General features: G+C 45.0%; 1 protein-coding gene across 2 annotated transcripts; it reads right to left on the bottom strand.

Annotated features, from left to right (window-relative positions):
• Nucleotides 1-1,445: 1,445 nt before the first annotated feature.
• C8H19orf47 (chromosome 8 C19orf47 homolog) lies at nt 1,446-15,316 on the bottom strand. Of its 2 annotated transcripts, none has more exons than XM_040406263.1 (9): nt 15,278-15,316; nt 12,217-12,262; nt 12,043-12,130; nt 9,979-10,093; nt 6,993-7,068; nt 5,510-5,584; nt 2,754-2,903; nt 2,314-2,384; nt 1,446-2,228 (listed from the first exon to the last, which is right to left on the bottom strand). In XM_040406263.1, the coding sequence occupies exons 2-9, from the start codon at nt 12,233-12,235 to the stop codon at nt 1,677-1,679; spliced, it is 1,146 nt and encodes a 381-aa protein (XP_040262197.1). In that variant the 5' UTR covers nt 12,236-12,262; nt 15,278-15,316; the 3' UTR covers nt 1,446-1,676. The 2 variants fall into 2 exon arrangements, with proteins under 2 accessions (XP_040262197.1, XP_040262196.1); XM_040406262.1 differs by having other exon boundaries at nt 5,450-5,584; nt 15,278-15,314.
• Between the last annotated feature and the right edge of the window lie 4,799 nt (nt 15,317-20,115).

Below are 20,115 nucleotides of genomic sequence, written 5' to 3'. Positions count from 1 at the left end.
TCCTGAAACACCCCTGTGCAATAATGGCATTGCGATCATGATACAGGGTTTCAAAGAAAAAATTACTGTGTCATGCTCCACCTTCTCAGGCCCTGCAGAAGGCATAAAACAGTATTTTGCCCGGAGTATCATTATCAACTGCATGTGGTCAGCAGAGGGATAACTAAGGGGCAGGCAGTTTTTTTTTGCATGGGTGCAAAATGCATTAATAATTCACAACCTTTTGTGTGTTCACGTAGATCTACGCACTAGTAAAAGAGTGCATAAAGACATATGTGCTACCGAGGATGGCTCCATAGTAGGAATGGACCCGCTTCTTCCCGGACCTCCTTGTAGATTTGTCTTCATCAGTCCCTTCTTCTTTTAGTGCTCTATGGATCATCTGCAAGTATCTGTGTCTGCTGCCCCCGCACACCATAGCCACAGTCCAGCAGATTACAGGCTCGCTTGCAGAGTGGCATATGGTATACACCAAATCCCTTCTATCTTGTTAAAGGATGTACCTGTATAACAGGCATGTGACCGGGAGCTGCTCACATCCCACAGATCTTGCCCTAGTGGCCTATTTCTTAAAGCACACATCCTCCGTGTCCCCTGATAACTTTATGCAGTTGATGCACAGAGACTGGCTTAAAATAATATATTACATCAGATTGTGTATAAAAGGGCATCCCTTCCTTCAGTGACATCTTTAAGGGGTCATATGAAACCCTGAAGGTGGGTGAGCCGGTGCTGCAGACAGCACAAAGACCGGAGCGGATTAAGAATATTATAAGACTTTCTACTTATAACTAAGGAACCTAAAAGTGCCTGTGTACAAGAAAGTCTATGCTCTGACATGTCAGCAGATAGTACATTGAAGGGGGGGTCCAGTTTCCAAGACCCACGCTAAGACTACACTCACATCTCCGGCATGCCTGATCCAGCGGGCTGTTCAGGCATACATGCTGCATGCAGTGGTAAAGTGGCCAGATCACTGCCGGATCCCTTTATACTCAATAAGGACCTGACGGTGATCTGTAGAATCCAGCAATGCCAGATCTAGGAAACTCAAGCAGACTGCTTTCTGAAGGAACAGCCCGCCAGAAACATTCCCCAGAGATTGCCATACGCCCAAACAGGCATCACCAAAGTATTAGCTGCTGATTACATTGACTTGAAGGCCCACGGTCAGCTCGGGGTCAAGGTGACTGGTGCGGGATCCCGGTTTTTGCAACATCCAGATATATCTCAGCTCGTCAGAATATGCAAAACACTCCGGGAGGGGGAGGCCGAGATGAGCAGGGATTACAGAGGGATCAGTTTAACAAGATGCAGAGGATCAGCAGAGAGTTTATCTCAGGTGATCAGTATATAGGCCGGGTTCCCCCCGATTTGGTTCTGTAAGTGTAACGAGATTCCTCAGAACCTGACCAAGATGAAGACGAAAGATGCCAACGCGTTAATGTGTTCTAATAAAATATTTAATTATAAAAATTAATCACTGCAGCTATTACCTGGAAGTAATAAATACAGTGGCAGTGAGGTTCTACGGCTGTATTTCAACGCGGTGTAAAACAAGTCTGTGTATCCAAACACAAAACCCTGCAAGTTCTGGTGCGCTAACTGCAAGATGGCTGAACCGTGCATTCCAACTGATAAAATGGGTCGCAGCTCCCCAAACAGTCAACTGGACTTCATAGGGATTTTCTCCCCAGTCTCTTAAAGACACTGACGTTTCCAGCGTTGTCCATCTGAGCACTGCTATTGTCGCTGGAGCTGGTCACACGGGCGTTCCCTACAGTCCTCTTGATGGTGAACGACGGCTTGAATGCCACTACTTGCGGCTTACTGCTGCTCACTTTGCTGTCCTGAGCGATGACCTGCTGCTTCCCCAGACGCTGTGCCAAGGCAGCCGATGGCTTTTTTCTTTTCCTTTCCTCCTCTACGTTTATCCGTGGGGCAGTGCCCAACCTCTGCGCCAGGGTGACCTTTGACGTGGTTAGCTTAGCAGGAGCACTGGCAGGAGGTTTCAGAGCGAGTCTCTTGATGGTGGTGATTCGCGGCTTCTTCTCCGAACTTGTGGCTTTGGCTTTGATGGTGATCCCAGAGGTTAACTCCTCTCTGGGGACTGAAGCGCTCATTCTTTTAAGAACACCCACGTACTGCAAAACACTGCTGTCGTCATCACTGTCTGGAGATTTTTCTTCTACATGGGCATCCCCTAATCGACTAAAAACTCCTGTGGGCTGTAAGAGCAGAAAGCTGGAGAGATCAGTATGCAACGGCCATAAACCATTACTGTATTCAGAGGCCAACATGCCCCTTACTCACCTTTGCACCCAATGTTGTATCCACTTTACTTTCTGCCCCCAGTCGGTCAAAGACGGACGTTCTGATCATACCTGTGTGAATTAATAAAAGAGGGCATACGTTAATTCTAACTCCATAATTGTATCACACACTGTATGACCACTCACGCTGCTCTGTGGACAATCTTGTAGAAGGGCCCCTAATAATATGTTAATCACACAGTGATGGGACCCCTAGTGATTAGATGTGAGGAAACCTGGCGGAGGTTTCCTGTTGAAATTAATGGGTTGTCTGGAGGACCTGCCCTGATTTACAAAAAACGAGACACTCTTTGTAACCACGCTCCACTTCGGCCAACATATGAGGATCCTGAACACGGGCCCCATCTATTAAATAAGGATTCCCTAATACGGTAAATGTAAATGGGTTTTCTAAACCAGATAACCCCTTTATCCACCCACCTTTTTCTGCTTGCTCCTCCAGGATCTTCCTCGTCCGCTCTGTGGTTCCCTTGGGCATATTAATGATGTACTTTCCCTCTATCTCAGCCGTCACCCTGCGCCGTTTCACTGGAACCTCAGCCCCGGAGTCATCTACTGGTGCAGACAATGCTATAACATGGGACACAGAGGCCATAAGAAATACATTAGACAGGTAATAAGCATTTTTATTTTACAAACCAGTCAGTATTAGAAATTAGCAAAATAATAATCCTGTGTGTCGACCACCATTTAAAACACTTTACTGTAAAAGTCCAATCCCTATTCAGCCTGGGCGGGGGTTTCTCTGGCTGGTGAACAGGCACATTTGCTCATCTCTAGTCCCCATCACTGAGCAATTTCTCTAATGTTCTTCATTAGAGGTTGGTCCATCATTTATCAGCACCGAGGACTGATCCTTCAGGCCCCTAGTAGTCTTGGCTGTAAAAATCTCAGAGGCTCACAGTTTCTTCTCAGGCAGTGGTTTACAAACTATGCTGTTGTGATATTACAACTCCCAGCATGTTCTGCAGCCCCAGGATGAGCTTGAGGCAAAACGGGAGTCACATATGTCAAATCGCATAAGAGCACCAGTGTGTTGCTGATTTTATACAGGTTTATGGAGAACTAAAACAGCCGTGTCAGGTCTAATGGGTCTCCCGGGAAGGTAAATTTATCAAGCCCTGCACTACAAAAAAGTGCAAATTAAAATGGTTAGCCAGTCAAGATTATTTACTCCAGATTTATCAACTTTAAAGTGGTTTAACCATCTCAACATTTGTGGCATGTATCTAGAATAAATAAAGATAAAAAATACTGGGCACTCTCACTTATGTAGAATCATACATTTTATTTATACACATATATAATATAGTCAGTTAATCTATAAACGCATTAACACAATAAAACCATAAATGGATTAAAATAGAATAGATAATACCCTAAAATCACTAAATCTTCAACACTATATGTAAAAAGTGGATATAACCAGCCGTAGTGGGACTAGAGCTGGGGGGTGATCAGTCCATATAAAACGATAAATAAGGAGATCCCAACTGGTGGCTTATGGTAGTCTTATAACTACAGATAATAACCTCGCAATGTCATATAAAGTTCACAATCCTGATCCTTTGGAGGAGAGTGAGAATACTGCGGTTAGAGAAATTCACTTAGGTGAGTATATTCACGGCGTCCCGCTTGTACTCACTGTGCAGTGCGGTTCTTTTAGATGGTCAACTTGTGGTCCAAGAACGCTCCTGAGTGCTCCGGTCGTAGCTGGGTAATGCTGTGGCTTCCTTTCCCGTGTCTTTATGGTCCTCTGGCTACCGCTCCGTAGTAACTAAGAGCCGGCAAGCTCTGGGACTTGAAGTTCCTTTCCCCACGTCGGCTGACCTGCGACACGATACTGTGTATCCTCGTGTGTTGCGCTTGTAGCCGCCGGCGTGTCAGGGCTTGGTAAATCACGGAATCCTCAATTGGTTTTAATTACAGCACAGCCTTTATGATTCCAGCATATCCTTCTTTAAGATTACTCTGGGGGTCTCTTCACCAAACGCGTTTCGGGATACTTGCCCCTTCCTCAGTGGGACCAGCGGCTACAAGCGCAACACAAGCGGGACGCCGCGAATATACTCACCTAAGTGAATTTCTCTAACCGCAGTATTCTTACTCTCCTCCAAAGGATCAGGATTGTAAACTTTATATGACATTGCGAGGTTATTATCTGTAGTTATAAGACTACCATAAGCCACCAGTCGGGATTCCCTTATTTATCGTTTTATATGGACTGATCACCCCCCAGCTCTAGTTTCACTACGGCTGGTTATATCCACTTTTTACATATAGTGTTGAAGATTTAGTGATTTTAGGGTATTATCTATTCTATTTTAATCCATTTATGGTTTTATTGTGTTAATGCGTTTATAGATTAACTGACTATATTATATATGTGTATAAATAAAATGTATGATTCTACATAAGTGAGAGTGCCCAGTATTTTTTATCTTTATTAATTCACTATTAGAGGAAGGGCGGATCCTCTTTACTGGCAGCACCTCCTCCTGATTTTTCCTCAGTCCTGTGCGTCTCACAAATCTTTATTATGTATCTAGAATACACCACAAATGTCAGACAGATGAGAGTCCCACCCTCTGGTACCAACTCCTCTCTCCAGAACAGGCCCATTACTGTAATGCAGACTCCTGAAAAAAAAAAAAACTTTAGGCTACATGCACACGACCATTGTGTGTTTTGCGGTCCGCAAAACACGGATGGCGTCCGTGTGCGTTCCGCAATTTGCGGAACGGCACGGGCAGCCATTAATATAACTGCCTATTCTTGTCAGCAAAACGGACAAGAATAGGACATGTTATATTTTTTTTGTGGACCACGGAACGGAGCAACGGATGCGGACAGAACACGGAGTGCTGTCCGCATCTTTTGCGGCCCCATTGAAGTGAATGGGTCCGCATCAGAGCCGCAAAAACGACGGCTCGGGTGTGGACCCAAACAACGGCCGTGTGCATGAGGCCTTAGAGTTCCCCCTCATGACAACTTTTTCCTCTTTGAATTCCGAACTAGATGATTTGTGGAGGTTTACTAAGCTAAATGGCACCAAAATTCTGGGCATAACCAGCAAGAGCGGACAGGACCATTTAATACAGAGATAGAAGAAATACCGGCTTGAGATTTCTTCAGAGCCACTTTATTGGACACAGTCACAGAGATCTTAGACGTACTGGTCTCAGGCCTGCGGAGAGGTGGGGACGGGGGAGAATCCCGGCTGAGACTATTGGCAATCATTCTTGTGGCAGCTGGAAGGAAAAAAATAATACTAATTTATAAAGGATCACACACTAAGCTAAAAAAAAAAAAAAAAAAAAAAAAAAAAAAAAAAATTCTCTATAATTTAGGATTTTCTCCAAAATAAAGCAAAAGATCACTAAGTGAAAGGGATTACTCCATTCAGCTGAGCTAGTCCTACCAGGCATTGCACCTGGTGTAACGGTGAATTTCCTGGTGACTGATCCCCTTTACCCTTATTGCTGCCTGGACCATCTTCACATTTCAACACAATAAAACCTGAATTATAAAATAAAAGTCATAATATAACCCCATACATTTTCTGAAAGTAAGACACGCAGCATACTGTGAAAATGCCACCCAGGCCTTTACAATCATGGGCGCCTGCATGCAATTTTTGCATCAAAGCGTTACGTATGCCATGCCTTATTAGTGGCTACAAGTCTGACTCAATCACAGCCACGTGAAAAGTCTCCTAAAGATAAAAGCAAAAGATGTGCAGGATTCATATAAAGGCCAGTTTATGCCTACGTGCACGAAATCTTTGCATAACCACAAATAGGCCAAAAATCATAGAGACCGGCAAACATGTCAGTCACCGTGCTGACAAATAGTCAGGTTAGGAACAGGGGGCGATTATACAGTTATGTGCAACTGCTCATCAAACCCCCCCCAAAATGTGATATCACACTACAGATTTTGGATGGCCAAAAAAGCTGACTGATGGCAGAAATCTAAAAGTTGATCTATTGTGCAGGATTTCTTCAGCTGTCGGGTGCTGCACTTGAAAAGTTGTTCACGCCAAAAGACAAACCGCGCATCCCATCACTTTTTTGGCAATGTGAGCTCTCCCAGACCAACCATGAATGAGAAGATGAATGTCTGAAATCTCTAATGTATGGCCGCCTTTAGTGTGACAACTAGGTATCCTTCTGAATAGTAGGTGGGGGTGGTGATCTGAATAAAAGTCCCTGCATCCCAGTACTAAAGGCTGTACAGTGAAGAGGTGGCATTTACAGGCTGTTATCTTTCTTCTTGATGCCACCTGCAGCATCCCTCTCCCTTTCAGAGACACGGAGCCAGAAGGTAAAACTTTTCATGCTGCTCTCTGACTTAGGCCTCTTGCACACGACCATATGACCTCCGAGACATACGGTCCGTGAGTGGGCCATATGTCCTGGAGCAGCATTGATCGTGTGCATGGGAGTACACATTGTAATGATGCCGTGTACTCCCCATGCGCATGAGGTCTTACAATGAGTGCTGTGCCCCAAATATTGGACCTGGTGTCATATGGATACTGAACCCAGTAAAATTTAATAGCTAATATTGTGGGCTTTAATATGGTCCCAAGATGTAGCTGTGGAAAGTGTTGAAAATTTTCGAGTGAAATACCATGTGGATGAAAAGAGTACTTACGGCTGTTTGCGTTTCTCCTCAGTTCACTCTGCATACTCGTCTGGCTGGGCACCTCTGTCAGGGCATTACATATATCCTAACCGAGAGAGAATCACACTCATTTATATAACAATGGACAGCACTCGCCAGAGAAGTGGAAAAAGTGACTAGCTATAAGTCAATGAGCAGGTTTAAGGCTACTTTCACACTAGCGTTCGGAGCGGGTCCGTCTGATGTTTCATCAGACGGATCCGCTCCTATAATGCAGACGTTTGCATCCGTTCAGAACGGATCCGTCTGCATTATTACTTAGAAAATTTTCTAAGTCTGAAAGTAGCCTGAGCGGATCCGTTCAGACTTTACATTGAAAGTCAATGGGGAACGGATCCGCTTGAAGATTGAGCCATATAGTGTCATCTTCAAGCGGATCCGTCCCCATTGACTTACATTGAAAGTGTGGACGGATCCGCTCGCCTCCGCACGGCCAGGCGGACACCCGAACGCTGCAAGCAGCGTTCAGGTGTCCGCTCACTGAGCGGAGCGGAGGCTGAGCGCTGGCAGACTGATGCATTCTCAGTGGATCCGCCTCCACTGAGAATGCATTGGGGCCAGACGGATGCGTTCGGGGCCGCTCGTGAGCCCCTTCAAACGGAGCGCACGAGCGGACACCCGAACGCTAGTGTGAAAGTAGCCTAATACTGCCCATATATACAATCCAAAGCAAAAAACAAAAAGCCACCCCCAGGCCACACACTATCAGAGGAGAAAAACCGAGTGACGTACTTCATCCAGTAATGCCATGTTGTGGCCAGACTCAACCAGAAAACGCTTGAAACATCACATTACTGGTCAAAATACATCACTTAATTTTCCTCTTTGATAAATTTGTTGCCCACCAGCGCAGGCAGAAAGGGGAAGGGGTCGGCTGCTTTAGCGGCTCATATCTCTGGATTGGTAGCAGCTAGAGACACGGGCCTGGTCTTGATTGAAAGTTGGCATTCCAATCTGTCACTTTTTTTGTCACTTCAACACACCCCCCAAAAAATGTATAAAAGTGATCAAAAAGTCACACACACACACTTCAAAATGGTATCACTGAAAAGTGCAAATCGCCCTGCAGAAAGTGAGCCCTTATATAGCTCCATACGCACAACTACAAAAAAAATGTATAGGGGGTCGGGATATGGTGGCGAAATTTTTTTTTTTTTCTTCAAGGTTTTTAATCTTTTTTTTTGTACTAAAACGCAAGAAAAGCTATACAAGTGTGTTACTGTTGTAATCGTACTGAGCTGGAGAATGAAGGCAACATAGTGAACACCGTGAAAAAAAAAAACTGTACTGTACTTTATTAAAATAAAGAACTGTAGCAGAATTTAGGTTTTTTTCCCACCCCATTTGGAATTTTTTTCCCCCACTTCCCAGTACAATATGAAACAAAGGACCGGCACTTCACTGATGAACAAATCTGTGGCTTTATTGAAGCATGGAGGAAACAGCGCTGATGCGACACGTGTTTCGGCTCAGGTGTGAGCCTTTGTCAAGCTTGACAAAGGCTCACACTTGAGCCGAAACACGTGTCGCATCAGCGCTGTTTCCTCCATGCTTCAATAAAGCCACAGATTTGTTCATCAGTGAAGTGCCGGTCCTTTGTTTCATATTGTGAGTGGGCTTTCATACCCTGGACACGGGCACCACGACTCTGCCAGAGGAGTGCCGACCGTCTTCAATTTTTGACTTCCCAGTACAGTGTATGGTGCCATTGAGGGTTGCGCCGAGTATAGAACTTTTGATACCCAATTAATACTTTTGCACCCGGATCGATCCGATACCAGGATTTGCTATTTTCCGATACTAGGCTGCCTAGTATCTCTAGGAGAACATGGCGCGCACCATTTTCTCATAAGCCGGCACTCCCCACTGTGACTGGGCTGCCACTGCCACCAATGAAAAGATTTAGGGAGGGGGATGTGAGACTGCTGCTAGCTACCAATGAAAATAGCACTGAACCCTGTCCATTAACCCCTCACCTTAGGTTAATTGATGCGGTTCAGTGGGATCCCTATCTTTGAGGCCGGGTGCCTGCAACCACCGCGTACATTTGCATTAAGGCGTTAATTATATTCTTTGGTGGCGCAGTGGCCAACAGCCCCACCCTCAGTGTTATACTCATTGGTGGCAAATCGCACACTGCAGCAGGGACAGTGTAAAATAGATCGCTATTAGGGTGAATGGGACAAGGGTTCTTGTTAAGGGCTAATAGTTAAAGTAAAAAAAAAACAACACCAAAATATAAAAAAATTTAAAAAAAAAATCACCCAGTTTTCCAATTTTACGTACAAAATATATAAATAAAAAATAAAAAACATGGTATCGCCACGTCTAAAAAAGTCAGAACTATTAAGATATATATAAAAAAAAAAAAAAAAAATCTCCTATGTGGTGAACGCATAACAGAAAACACGTGGTATCGAGTATCGCAATACTTTTTTTTACGGTATCAAAATCGAATCAAAATTATGGTATCGTGGCAACCCTAGTGCCATTAGAAAGTACAACTTGTCCTGCAATAAATAAGCCCTTTATAAGAAGTTATGACAAAGTTATGACTCAGGGATTGAAAAAAGAAAATGCAAAAACAGAAAATCGCCCAATCCTCTACAAATTAAAGAGGTCCTGTCATCACTTTGCAAAAATGCAATTCTGTATTTTCTGAGATATGCTCCCCTGGTTTTTATGGCACCCTATATGTAAATTAGCACTGGTTTGGCAAGGCGCATACCTCAAGGTGAAACCTTCTACGTGGCTCTCACACTACCCAATCAGGGCACCAGCTCACCACCGCTGTCTCGCACCACGATCGTTACTTACTGCTGATTCATCGTAACACCTTTTGGCTGTATTGATTGACAGTAACGAGGCGTATGATCGGGATGCTATAGGCCACGGGATATAAATACTCTGAGTCCTGAGAAGTTAATAGCACACCTCCATATATCATTTCACGTACCTGTCTGTGGACAATTTTGGCATGTTTCAGTATGGCGATGACATCTCCGACTGCTGTTATGCCTAGTTCATTGATGATCTCCTTGGTCAGATCCATCAGCATGGTCTTCTGGATCCTGGATAAAACAAGTTAACAGAAACTGGTCAGAATTAGGCAACTCCTTAAGCTACATGAATGTTTAGTCACTGCACATTACACAGTATACATCAATAGCCTTGGTCACGGAGCCCTGCAGCACGGACCTCCTTTTCTGTGCTGCACACCACTTATCAAAATCAGGAACACTGGATGGAGTCTGCTCTCTAGATACATAATGCATCATGCAGAGTCTACGCTTTAAATACCTAATGATCGGTAGAAGTAAGGGGCAAAAGTGCCTCCGATCTACACTCTCCACCGGTTGTATCATTTACATGTCTGTATGCAGCTGAAAAATGCACATAAGAGCCGGAATGGCACAAAATGCTGTGATCGGTGGAGATCTGAGCGCCCACTGCCACCAATGAGAGGAGAGAGGGGCGGGGCTGTGGCCACTGCGCCACCAATGAAGATAACTGACGTTTAATACAAACACAGGGGGCGGGTGCCAGCGGCAGCAACATATAGCCGGCACCCAACCTCTATGACAGGGCACTGCGATCCGCAGCAATTAACCCCTCAGGTGCGGCACCAACCCCAGTATTAAAGTCATAGGTGGTGCAGTGCACAAAGCACAGGGCAGCAGGGAGAGTGTAACGTCCTATTCACCCTAAAGGCTCATGCACAAGACCGCATGTATTTTGCGGTCCACAAAAAACTGATCCGCAAAAAATACAGATGACGTCAGTGTGCATTGCGTATTTTGCAGAACGGAACTGCCGGCCCCTAATAGAACAGTACTATCCTTGTCTGTAATGCGGACAATAATAGGACATGTCCAATTTTTTTGGGTGCGGACGGATCACGGACCCATTCAAGTTAAATGGGTCTCAATCCGTCCCGGCTGCTGCGCGGACGTTGCCCGTGCATCGGGGACCGCAAATTGCGGTCCCCAATGCACTGAACGGCTGCACAACGGCCGTTTGCATAAGGGTGAATAGGACAAGGGATTAAAAGATCCCAGGTTCTAGCCCCCAAGGGGAATTTTATTTTACTTAATAACTAACACACCAAAATATTAAGTACTATTAAGTAATATTAATTTCCCCCTTTCCCAATTTTACATATAAAATATATAAACAATAAATAAACATATTGCCACGTCCAAAAAAGCCCAAACTATTAAAATATAAAAAATATCTCCAATGCGGTGAACGCTATAACAGAAAAAAATACATAAAAACCATGCGATTTGCCATTTTTTAGTCATCTTGCCCCCCCCCCAAAAAATAGGATCGAACTGTTCGATTATGGGCCGGATGTTCCATAGCATGCAGAATGCACGTGGCTTTTTTTAGCGTTTTTTTTTTTTTTGGGTGTGGTATCGAATATCGCAATACTTTTTTGTGGTATCGAATCAAAATGTTGGTATCGTACCAACCCTAATTCTGCAGCACTTTACAGACATTACCATCACACTGTCCCCAATTGTGCTCACAGTAGGTCTTTGGAGTGCGGGAGGAAACCCACGCAAACATTGATGTTGCTCATGGTCGGATAAGCACTGAGCCACCTAGCTGCCCAGCAGGGATGACTGCAATGCCCGTTGAGTCACATTTAAAAAAAGAAAAACACTATAGATGTTACGTAACCATCACACTGCAGGGGACACCAATGGTAAATGTTGCACGTCCCATATGTTTTCTTATGGTCACAACAGCTGCATAACTTAAGACGATGGCCTCAATGCGCTTGTGCTCACACGGGGTTAGTACACGGTGTATCCAGCTGTTGACCACATGCAGATTGGACCGACACTTGCACCTATAAGCAATATCGAGAGGCTCTAATACAGAGGATTCCAGCGGTTTTCCAGAAACGGTGATCTATATAGATGATGAGCACACAATAGGAGATCTGCGGGAGCAGCTGCCGGCCCCTGTCCCATGCTGGGTGGTGTTTGCTTTTATGCCCTCGCCTTCTCACCTGTTGTCCACAAACGTCACAGCGTAGTTGACAGCTGGACCCGCGGGGATCCCGGCTTCTTTGAAGAAGCTGATCCACTCAGACGTGGCTGAAAAGAGAAAGGATGACTTTAAAATGTAACCCAGCGCAATCGAGTTAAGGAAAGGAAGCGTAAAATACACAAAAACATCTTACCCAATGTTACAGACACCATGGTGGGAGCCTGAGAGACGACCGACAGCTGCAAGGAAATCACACAAGATTATTATCTACCAGGGACCGTGCATCTCGGAGACAGCAGAAGAAATCAAAACCAGTTCAGTAACTTCCTATGTGTCCAGAACAGAGAGGACGCGGCCGGTGGGGCGAGAGGGCTCCCAACACACTCACTGGGAAGCAGCTGGGAGCCACAAATAGCTACTGACTAAACACAAGGCCTGCGCTCTATTTATGGCCAGGACTGTCCGGGGCCGTCACATCCACCGCCTGCACAGAGGTGGGCTTACACACAATGCAGAAAACATGACCTCTATCTTACATAAATATTTTAAAAAATATAACAGGTAGGGAAATGGAGTGCCAGCGGCTGTAGAAGTGATCCACCAAATATATAAGAAAGAAAATTCCACTGCACTTCCAACAAAAAAGTGCATATTTTATTTCACCAGATGCTACGTTTCGGTCCTCTCAACGGAACCTCAAATTTTAATGATCTCAAATTTCATAGCCTTTAACCAGACTCCCAGGAACACGGAGCAGGGCGAGAATGAGGGAAGCTTGTCCCAAGAGAAGTGCACGCCCCCAGGAGACAATCAGATTCCAGCCGTCATGTCTCAGGAGTCCCCTTTGCAAAATGCAAAAAAAGCAACCATTTTTTTTTGTTGTTGTTTTTGCACTACGGCCCCCCTTGCCAGAAACATCACCTCTACCCACTGGATAAATGATACCTGTTAGATCAGGGGCCCCCCGACTGTGTTGAAAAGGGGTCTACATGGAGCGGTGATCAAGCATGTGATCTCTATGGGAGGTACGGACACGGCCAAGACGGGGAACAGATACTTCGGGCAGGAATATACCTTTAATACAAGAAGAAGAATGCATTGCATGGACACTTCCCACCGTGCTGAAATTTTTCCTGCGACATATAAAAAACATCTGGTGCCGTATATTCACTAAAAATTATACGCTTGACGCCACATAATTCAGTGCCCATAGATCTATGCGTGTACAGCAGTGCTCCCCAACTAGTCGCCCTCAGCCCCCAACTGTGGCTCTTGTCTGCAGCAGGTACAAAAACATATGCAATCGGTTAGATCTGCGATAGGCTTTTACCTTTAAATACTAAACCTGGCCGTGCACATTAGATAACCGTCAGCCGAACCCTGTACGGTGATCTCCAGACCTGTGGACCGCTGAGTGTCGGAGACATCGCGAGCCCCCAGTCTACCTGCTGGTGCACTATACTTTAATCCAGCCTTCAACTGCACGCCAGCATCTTGTTTAGTGTCCTGATGCCCCAAATACTGCATGTAAGGCGGGGTTCACATCACTGTTTAGCTGTCCGTTCTTCAGAACAGGAAAAAATAAAAAAAGACCCGTTATTTCGAGCATTAGTTAGATCAGTTTGTGTCACTTCCGTCAAAAATAACTAATCTCTGATGAAGGTGACAAAAACTGATCAAAACGGATGCTCAACATAAGGGATCAATTTTTTTAATCTCTTTTTCTGACGAAAGAGCGGAAAGGCTAAACGGTGATGCGAACTCAGCCTTAGGCTTTATGCCTCATTCACATACGTGTGCTGTATGTGTTCTCCACGGACAGCACATGTACCCATTCATTTTAATGTGTGTATTCACACATCAGTGTTTTAGGCCTCGTTCACATAATCGTTTCTCCTTTCCGTTCTCCGGCTCCGTTGAGGAGCAGGAGAACGGAAAGGACGGATTCTGCAGATAACTGAGACCTAACTGAGCGTAACGGAGCCTAAAGACCCCATAGACTATAATGTGGTCCGTTCGGTGTCCGCTCAGGACATGATTTTTGAGCGGAGACGAAAGTCCTGCATGTAATCTGCATCATGTGCAGGGGGCCTTATGGTGCCGCCCGTACTCCTGCTTAGTTTTGCTTTTCATCTATAATATTCGTCCTACAGCTTGTGTGCTCGGTGCCGCAGCGTTCTCCAGCACAGGGATGCCATGGCAGGTCACAGAGGCGGCCAGACTTCATCTCCGGACAGCAGAAGCCAAAATCTGCCAGGAGGGAGTCCCGGCTGTTCACGTGCCGTGTACACGTCACACTCCATGACAGGAATCCCCGGGCAGACTCCAGTGCCGGACACTAGGATAACGGAAGGTGATCCACAAGATGAAAACTGTGCACGGCAGCAGATAGATGACATCACATACACACAAAGGGGCCGTCGGTTTAGACACCCGTCCCTAAGCTGGCGGTGGATGCGCCGGAGTTATGTATAAGCGCCACCCTCTTCATAACTCCACCTCTCCTTCCAAAGGTAAGACATCTTCCTTGCCGTCTTACATTTAGACCATTTTCGACGCCTAAAACAGCAGCAGAAAATGAATGACCACGTCCATTGTTTTTACACCTGCCAGATTCTACCACACCATGGCGTTCAAAGAGGGACGCTTATGGTCCATTGTGTGAAAGATCCATTTTTCCTGCCTATCTATACCTTGAATCAATTTTACACAATTTTTTCTGAATATAGAAATTTCTAACATCCAATTTCCATTAACCAATGAAATAATATAGAAGACAGCTCTAATATAAAAAGCCCCCTCTGGATGAATAATGCAAAGCTATACCTCACATCACAAAGAGGGACATTTAAGGGGTAAAAAGGGACTTGGGTCAAAGGTAAGGACTGTCCCTCCTGGGAGGCGGACGCGTATACAGTTTGGGCTACATGGTGACATCATGGACTTTGCGGCAGAACCTTTGCCATCTAAGCTGGAAGCATTGAAACAAAGGAGAGTGAAAAGTCACTTTGCATCAAAGTTGCAGTCTGGCGCAGAATTAAAGGGGTTGTCCATAGTTGCACTAAACCCTCTAAGGAGAGGCGCTCCTTGTCCTATAGCAGGGGGTTATAAGCGGAGAGCTATTCCTCCAGTGATGCTCCCTACCAGCTAAGAGATGGACACCTGGACCTGCAATGTTAATATATACATTACAATGACACCACCGTGCAGGGCGCCATATCTATCACCACAGCACAGACAGCCACAACTCTCACCTCTGCCCCTCTCCCCGTCCCGGGACCTTCTTCCTGTGTGTACGCGCCCGGATTCTACGTCATCCACTCCCCCAGCCAACCAAGTCGGCGCTCTGCTCACACGGGACACGCTGATTGGTACAGCTGGGCACGTGACCGCCTATTTTTAGCCCAACGTTTGTTGGGAATGGTAGTTCTCGTGTCAGCTTTGTGCGAGGCGCTGTTTACGTGCTGACGTCACGCACTGCGTAGGGAATTCCTGGTAAAGGCGGGCTGAAAACGAGTTCGGGCGCCATTTTTTTTATTTTTTATTTTTTTAAATTAATTTAAACCTTCCGTCCATACAGTGTATGGCGGGTGTGCTATTTATATGACTACACTCGGGGGTACCTACTTGTTGCATGGATGTGCATGTTGGGAGTTGTAGTTATCAAGTTTTTTTTGGTTTTTTTTAATGGCCATTTATTGTGCTAATGTGATCACCTATATATCACATACTATAATTTCTCTTAGTTATGTGTTGTGTTCTCAGCGGCAAAAAAAAAAATTCTTAGAATTGTATTTTTTTCGCAACATTTGCATGTGATTTTTCAATTAAAATTGCATGCAATATGGTAGCATTGTGCCGTGATGATTTTTATTATATTTTTTTTGCTCCATCTTTAGTGATCTAGCGCCAGTGTCTACCGCGTCACCTTAAAACATGAATAGGGTACGTGTAAAGAGAGAATCAGACAGAGTAACTAATCAAAACCTCAAGCTGTAGGAGGGTGCGCGAAAAGGCTGCCTAAAAAGTGGCGCAATTTGCCGCATCTAGGGTTTCTGCCTTAAAGGGCGGGGCCTAAGTTGCTCCATTTTACTGGTGTAAAAGTCAGTCTCAAAGTAAGTAGTGTTGAGCGAACTTCTGTTTTTTTTTAAGTTCAGCGTACAAGGTGTCAGTAATGGCGCCACAGACAATTGGAGCGCATGGAGGGATGCTTTATGGGAGAAAGCAGCCCTCTGAGATGTGCGGTAGATTTGCCGCCTTCTCCAGGAGTCAAGGAGGTTTCTCCGAACTTTCAGGGAGACTTGGTAAGTATGCGAAAGGCTGAGTTCACACCTCAGTTACTTCCATCAGTTAGGCCTCATGCACACAAACTTATTTTCTTTCCATGTCCATTCCATTTATTTTGCGGAACTGTTCGTTTCAATGGGTCCGGGAAAAAAACGGAAGTTACTCCGTGTGCATTCTGTTTCCGTTCCGCAAAAAAATAGAACTTGTCCTTTTTATTGTCCGCATTATGGACAAGGATAGTACTGTTCTATTAGGGGCCAGCTCTTCCGTTCTGCAAAATACGGAATGCACACGGACGTCATCCGTATTTTTTGCGGACCGCTAAATACATACGGTCGTGTGCATGAGGCCTTATTGTGAGGCAAAACCAGGTGTGGGGCAAAGACACGGAACAGGAGAAGATCTTTCCCTTATACCTGATCTCTAGTAGGATTCACTATAGGTTTTGGCTCACAATAACTGATGGAAATAACTGAAGTGTGAACTCAGTCTTAGGCCTCATGCACACGACTGTATGTATTTTGCGGTCCGCAAAAAATACGGATGACATCTGTGTGCATTCTGTATTTTGCAGAACGGGACAGTTGGCCCCTAATAGAACAGTACTATCCTTGTCCGTAATGCGGACAATAAAAGGACAAGTTCTATATTTTTGCGAAACGGAATGCACACGGAGTAACTTCTATTTCTTTTGCAAACAAGTTGAAATGAATTGTTCCGTTTTTTTTGCGGACCGTATACGGAACGGACATGGAAAGAAAATACGGTCGTGTGCATGAGGCCTTTTTTATATATATATATATAATTGCATTTTACTCATTTTGGGCTATAAATCATTTCTTCATGATTTTTAGCTCAAAATGAGTACAATGCAATAATAAAACAATTGCCCCCAAAGGTGCACATAGCCTTTAAAATCTGTGAGGAAATATCAGGGATGGAAAAGGTAAAAACAATGGGGCACATTTACTAAGGGGCTTGTTACTATTTTAGGCATAACATAGTCACAAGTCCCTTTTTTACCTGGCCATGCAACAATATTTAGTCGCACGGCCGGTTTTACGTCACGTCCACCAGTTGAGCAGGCTGGGGCCAGGACTCCAGCCCCGGCAAATTTACTAATATTTAGGCCTCCTGAACACAACCGTATGGTTTTGCGGTCCATTTTAAACTGATCCGTTTTTTTGTTTCAGTGGTGTTTCAGTTTCCGTTCTGTTTTGCCGTTTCATTTTTCCGTTTGGTTTCCCTTTGTGATCCGTTTTTTGCAGATCGGAAACGGAAGCATACAATAATGTTTAAACAGTAAGTACATAAAAAAATTAGGCCGGGAATAAACGTTTCAATAGATGGTTCCGCAAAAACGGTACGGATACGGAAGACATACGGATGCATTCCGTAAGCATTCAGGTTTTTTTGTGGACCCATTGACTTGAATGGAGCCACGGGTTGTGATTTGCGGCCAATAGGACATGTTGTATGTTTGAACGAAAATATGGAAGGCATGCGGAGTACATTCCGTTTTTGTTTTTGCGGATCCATTGAAATGAATGGTCCCGTATACGGAACGGAAAAAAAAACCCGTTTGTGTGCATGAGGCCTTACTCCTGGAAATAGAGGCTGGTGTAGTTTTTACACCAGGCGCAAGGACTGTTACAGATGCGCCAAATTTATAACAAGGTGCACGCCTCTGCATGAATTAGATGTCAGTGCAGAGGGGGGAACTAAGACCAGCCTAAAAAGCCGGTCTTAGTAAATATGCCCCCATGCTTCTCTTGTGTACAGTGGTCCAGACATCTTATGTGAGTACATATAGGGCTGTATGAGCCACCAGCCGGTATATGGAGGACTTCATGGGGTGTGGTGGACACTGTTTGATGAAGGAGGTGAATGGAGAAGAGTTAGGGCTCATTCACACAAATGTTTTTTGCGTTTTGTATACGGGCTGTTTTTGCATTCCGTATACGGAACCATTCATTTCAATGAGTTTGCAAAAGATGCGGACAGCACTTTGTGTGCTGTCTGCATCCGTTTCTCCGTTCCGTGGCCCCGCAAAAATTATGAGTCATGTCCTATTCTTGTCCGTTTTGCGGACAAGAATAGGCATTTCTATAATGGGCTTCCTGTTCCGTAAATTGCGGAAGGCACACGGGCGCCATCTGTTATTTGCGGATCTGCAATTTGTTGACCGCAAAAAACGGCATGGTCGTGTGCATGAGCCCTTGGGCTACTTTCAGATCTGCGTTTTCAATTCCACTATTGAGATCCGTCATAGGATCTCAATAGCGGATGAAAACGCTTCAGTTTTGTCCCCATTCATTGTCAATGGGGACAAAACTGAACGAAACGGAATGCACCAGAATGGGTTCCGTTCCGTTTGGTTGCGCTCCCCATTGCAGACAGAATAACGCTGCGTTTTTATGTCCGCGATGTGGTGCGGAGCAAGACGGATCCGTCCTGACGCACAATGTAAGTCAATGGGGACGGATCCGTTTTCTCTGACACAATAGAAAACGTCATGGCTATAGAAGACATAATACAACCGGAACCGTTCATGACGGATGCATGCTGTTGTATTATTGTAACAGAAGCGTTTTTGCAGATCCATGACGGATCCGCAAAAAACGCTAATGTGAAAGTAGCCTGGGAGGGGGATGATAGACCACCCTAAGAAGATAAAACAAAAAAAATGTGGGCGTTGCGGGTTAACCTGATTATCCAAGTTCTGCGGACTGGTGCAGCTCGGGGGAAGTCTTGAAGACGGGAGTGAGAGGTTTGGATTTTGGAGGATGTTATGTCACTGGCAGAATGGAGAGGATGGTAGATATATTTTTGGGATGGGGGGAGGGTACAGCCCTGTAGAGATCTTTGTGGGTGAGAAGTATAAGTTGAATTCTACAGTATATTGTATGGGCAACCAGTGCAATGACTGGCACTTTTAGATTTTGAAAAACAAAAATAGGGGTGGGGGGGAGGTATAGAAAAGGCGCCAAACCGAGCAAAAATGCACAATTTTTTTTTTTTTTATATCATGGTGCATTTTTAGTGCATTTTTGCTCGGTTTGGCGCCTTTTCTATACCTCCCCCCCACCCACCCCTATTTTTGTTTTTTCAAAATCTACATTGAGTGCCCTGCTTGGACATTTTTTTGGCTGCCACCCTTGCGCTACTTATACTTCAGTCACCACCACTGTCGGCGCCTACTGTCAGACACAAGGGGATTTTTTTTTCTCTCTAGTGTCTGAATAAACTTCCTCCTTTTTTCCTTCTTCTTTTCAATGACTGGCACGGGGTGGAGGTATCGGAGTAGCAGTAGGACAGACTGGATGCCGTTTCATTTAATCAGGGCACCTGTGGGCAGGGGTGCAACTAAAGGGTGTGCTGTTGTACCCAACCTTGGAGTGAAAAGGGTGAAATCCACACAGAAGAACTGCCACGAAGAACTGACATGCTGCAGATTTAGGCCCCTTGCAGACGAGAGTTTGTCACGCTCCGGTCCTGACCTTCTAGCACTGCCGGGGGTCACATAGCATTATATTGATTTATGATGCTATGTAACCCTTACAGTTCCGGAATGTATTGAATAACACTGACAGCATTATGTCAGTGTCATCTAATACATTCCAGAACTGTAAGGGTTACATAGCATCATACATCAATATAATGCTATGCGACCCCAGCAGTGCCAGGAGTTCAGGCCGGGAGCTGCGCTGCGGACTCGCAAGGGTGACACGCGCTCGTCTGCAAGGGGCTTTAAAAATCCACACGGCAGGTCCATGTCCACACCAAACGAAAAAGCAAAGCGTAT

The sequence above is a fragment of the Bufo bufo genome, chromosome 8, assembly GCF_905171765.1.
Source record: "Bufo bufo chromosome 8, aBufBuf1.1, whole genome shotgun sequence".
NCBI lineage: Eukaryota > Metazoa > Chordata > Amphibia > Anura > Bufonidae > Bufo > Bufo bufo.
The sequence above is the reverse complement of the archived record's forward strand: the minus strand, read 5'-3'. Positions and strand labels throughout refer to the sequence as shown.

Coding starts and splice junctions, on each gene's coding strand:
- C8H19orf47 (XM_040406262.1), bottom strand. Junction 7,069..9,978: donor CCAAAATTGTCCACAGACAG/GTACGTGAAATG, acceptor TCTCTCGGTTAG/GATATATGTAATGCCCTGAC. Junction 2,229..2,313: donor ATACAACATTGGGTGCAAAG/GTGAGTAAGGGG, acceptor CTGCTCTTACAG/CCCACAGGAGTTTTTAGTCG.